General features: G+C 45.9%; 1 protein-coding gene and 1 long non-coding RNA gene across 2 annotated transcripts in view; one reads left to right on the plus strand and one right to left on the minus strand.

Annotated features, from left to right (window-relative positions):
- LOC105545134 overlaps nucleotides 1–4,082 on the minus strand; it is a 9,212-nt gene extending 5,130 nt beyond the window's left edge. The window contains exons 1-2 of the long non-coding RNA XR_001006875.1: nucleotides 3,376–4,082; nucleotides 2,357–2,483 (exon numbers count right to left, since the gene is read on the minus strand). This is a non-coding gene — a long non-coding RNA (uncharacterized LOC105545134). The remainder of the gene's footprint in view (nucleotides 1–2,356; nucleotides 2,484–3,375) is intronic.
- Nucleotides 1,938–4,082, plus strand: part of METTL9 (methyltransferase like 9) — a 57,968-nt gene continuing 55,823 nt past the window's right edge. Inside the window, exon 1 of the mRNA XM_011987923.1 lies at nucleotides 1,938–2,022. Coding sequence (XP_011843313.1) covers nucleotides 1,978–2,022 — 45 coding nt within the window. The 5' untranslated portion in view covers nucleotides 1,938–1,977. The remainder of the gene's footprint in view (nucleotides 2,023–4,082) is intronic.

Here is a 4,082-nt window from a genome sequence, read left to right on the forward strand (position 1 = left end):
TTTTTGAGATGGAGTCTCACTCTGTCACCCAGGCTGGAGTGCAGTGGCGCGATCTCGGCTCACTGCAACCTCCGCCTCCCGGGTTCAAGCAATTCTTCTGACTCAGCCTCATGAGTAGCTGGGATTGCAGGTGCACGCCATCACCCCTGGCTAATTTTTTTGTATTTTTAGTAGAGATGGGGTTTCACCATGTTGACCAGGCTGGTCTCAAACTCCTGACCTCGTGATCCACCCACCTCAACCTCTCAAAGTGTTGGGATTACAGGCGTGAACCACTGCGCCTGGCCAACTACTAACATCCTGGTTCAATTCTGCTACTTGAGGCTCCTTTTTTTTTTTTTTGAGATGGAGTCTCACTGTGTTGCCCAGGCTGGAGTACAGTGGCATGATCTTGGCTCACCGTGGCCTCCACCTCCTGGGTTCAAGTGATTCTCCTGCATCAGCCTCCTGAGTAGCTGGGATTACAGGCATGAGCCACGGTGCCCGCCCTAGGCTGCTAATTTTTTTTTTTTTTTGGTTTAACCTGTCTGCAGTTTTGCCTTGACTTAGAATTCATCAGCTGGGGCCCACAGTGATATCATTGCATAGGACTGAAGTTATATCAACTAAATTCAGATAAAAATCTCCTACATTAATTAATTAAACAAATTGTTGAGTACATTTGCTAATTTTGTTAGAGGTGCTCATTGCTTAATAACCACAGGACACATTCTATTGAATATACTGGGAAAAACTTGTATCTTTCTCTGAAGATATACAAAAGAATATTAAGAAGCATAAAAAATATCTGTCCATAAAAACATGATTATGGCCAGGTGCAGTGGCTCACGCATGTAATCCTAGCATTTTGGGAGGCCACGGCAGGCGGATCACGAGGTCAGGAGTTCGAGACCAGCCTGGCCAACATGGTGAAACCCTGTCTCTACTAAAAATACAAAAAATAGCCGAGCATGGTGGCAGGCACCTGTAATTCCACCTACTCAGGAGGCTGAGGCATGAGAATTGCTTGAACCTGGGAGGCAGAGGTTGTAGTGAGCCGAGATCATGGCACTGCACTCCAGCCTGGGCAACACAGCAAGACTCCATCTCCAGGAAAAAAAAAGAGTGATTATATGAGTTATTTTTATTTTTATTTTTATACAGGGTCACCCAAGCTGGCGTGCAGTGGCACAATCTCAGTTCACTGCAACCTCAGGCTCCCAGGCTCAGGTGATCCTCCCACTTCAGCCTCCTGAGTAGATGGGTCTATAGGTGCATGTCCCCATGCCTGTCTAATTTTTGTATTTTTTGTAGACATGGGGTTTCTCTATGTTGCCCAGGTTGGCCTTGAACTCCTGGGCTCAAGCCATCCACCTGCCTTGGCTTCCCAAAGTGCTGGGATTACAGGCATGAGCCACCCCACCTGGTCTATATGATTTCTTTTTAAATCATTATCTCTTCAAGGAGATAACAATCATCAATAGGTTTTGTATAGATCCAAACCCTCTGCTTATGGATTCTCTTACCATGATACTTTGTAATTGAAAAGAGAATATGAAAATGCCAAACTTTGTAGCTTCAAAGAACAACAATAACAAAAAGCCTTTGCCTAGAGATCTAGATAGGAAAGTGATCCCGCCAAAATTTTGGGCCTGTGTGCAGGGCTGTGACCCAAGCTAGACACCTAGGGTCAATCAGCAGAGTTTGGTGCAGAGGGTCATTTGTGTGTCTTTTGAATATCACTGACTGCATCTCAAGATCATGTTAGAACAAGTATTGGCTCCTATTTGGTTTTTTGTGTTATCTTGCCTTTTCCCGTCTCCATTATGGATAATTGAGGTTTTAATATATGGTAGTGACATTCTAGCAGATGAAGGAAGGGGGCAGTCCCCAATGGGCAATCTGAACTTCTGCTTCGTATATTTACTCTTGCTGTTTTCCTTCCTCCTCATTTGTAATTCAGGAGGCTCTCTGAGAAGAGACAGCAAAGCTTCTTAGATGGATCGAAAGACCACGAGCTGGGATACCAAGTTTTACGGAAAGGTCAGCTATTGAATTTGCTCTGCTACCTTCAGGCAAATCATTTGATCATCGGATGCTCTGGTTTCTTCCTGTGCCTGCTAAATGTAAAGAGCATGGGTTTGAGTGTTTTGTGGTTATTATAGAGTATTTTAAATGTATGAGTGATTTATTTTTTCCAGGCCAGCTGCTCAGATATAAAACAAAATCTGCTCCTTTGAGCTGTTAGGCTTCGTGGCAGTCAACTGACCCCAAAATCCTTCTGACTACAGCAGCCATCTACTTGCTTGTTCATCTGAAAACATTTTGCAGTCTCTGAGCTACAGCTATGTGGTCTGACTCTATAGCTGGGGCATACCTTTTTGTCTCCTTTGTCTTCTGAAAGGAAATATGCCATTTTATGCACTCCTGCTGCTTTCACCCCCACTTTAAAAAGATGAAGGCTTCCTTTTGTGACAGAGTTGCTTTGTCTGTTAACACTGATCCTAAGAGACAGGAAGGAGAGGTGACATAGTAAATGAACAGTTAGTGGACTTGCTACCGTAGTTCCTTTTTGATGATTTGGGCCAGGACCACTAGAGGTTTGAACTAGATTTAGTAAGGCTTGGGCTCTTTGGGGTTTTGGCAGGAAGCAGTCAGGGAGTATATTGGAGAGAACACAAAATACCGCCCCCCACCCACCCTCTGCCTTTTTGTTTGTTGTTACAGCCTGTTACATTAGGCAACAAGATATCCTTGTTAGCCAAAGGTGGCCAGCTGAGATTCTTAGAAGCTAATAAAAAGAGCTGTTGGGCTGGGTACGGTGGCTCACGCCTGTAATCTCAGCACTTTGGGAGGCTGAGGCAGGCGGCTCACGAAGTCAAGAGATGGAGACCATCCTGGCCAACATGGTGAAATCCCGTCTCTACTAAAAACACAACAATTAGCTGGGCATGGTGGTGCGCACCTGTAGTCCCAGCTACTTGGGAGGCTAAGGCAGAAGAATTGCTTGAACCCGGTAGGCGGAGGTTGCAGTGAGCCGAGATCGTCCCACACTGCACTCCAGCCTGGAGACAGAGCGAGACTCAGTGTCAAGGGAAAAAAAAAAAAAAAAAAGCTGTTGGGTAAAGAATGATTTTGTTCCACATCTGTGGTTCACCACCCCACTGTTTCATAAATGAAAATCTCTGATGCGCAACATCGAATTAACCAAAAGGTTTACTTCTTTTGTTTTGAACTTAGACACATTTACATTATTTCTGGTGCAGTTAAAAGCACTTTCCAAACAAACCTAGTAAAGTATTAAAGTTAGGGACCCCCATGAAATATGTTACTCCTTAATTGTGGCGTGGGTATCAGCAGGAAGAACTGCAGTCACAGGAACACAGTGTACTTAACCCTTCAGTTCTGAAATGTTGCTAGGTCTTCTCGTGCTATAACTGATCAAATAAATATCCGGGTTAAACACTGCTCCCAGAGCTGAGTTCGCTCTGAGTGTTGGGTCCAACTTTCCTTGTTAATTCAAGGAAACAAGTCAGCCAAGGAGTCTAACTTGAGGTCTTCATTCTTGGGCAGGGCCATCAATACATCTAAAACATTACTTGTGGGTACCCAAGCTGCGGTAGCTTCCCTAAAAGGCAGAATTTTCACTCATTCCTTATAGAAACACGTAGCCAGCAACTTCTCAGGCTTGGGGAACGGGGCAGGCGGGTCGTGGTCGTGGGAAGGGGACAGGAGAGGAGGTAGTCTAGCAGGTCGGTTCTAAATGCAAATTGGAAACTACGCATCCGAGCGGGTAACCAGTACTGGCAGCATTCGTCTCCGGGAAGAGCCTGTGAGTGTGTCAGGATGCACAAAAGGAATGACTCCCCTCTTTGCGCCCCCGGAGTTAACTGCACGACCCGGTCAAAGTCCCGCCGTGGAGTGGGATGACGGTCCAGAGGTAACGACTAAGGCCAGGAAAGCCTAGAGGTCCTTCCGGCACCACCTTAGAGGGGCAGGAGGGCTGCAGTTACCGCCTTCGGAAGTGATCGCCTCACCCCTCAAAAAAATTAAAAGCACCTCCGCCATTACCAGAGGCCGAGGCAGGGCCAGGACACGAGAAC

Source organism: Mandrillus leucophaeus, unplaced genomic scaffold (genome assembly GCF_000951045.1).
Source record: "Mandrillus leucophaeus isolate KB7577 unplaced genomic scaffold, Mleu.le_1.0 Scaffold32, whole genome shotgun sequence".
Classification (NCBI taxonomy): domain Eukaryota; kingdom Metazoa; phylum Chordata; class Mammalia; order Primates; family Cercopithecidae; genus Mandrillus; species Mandrillus leucophaeus.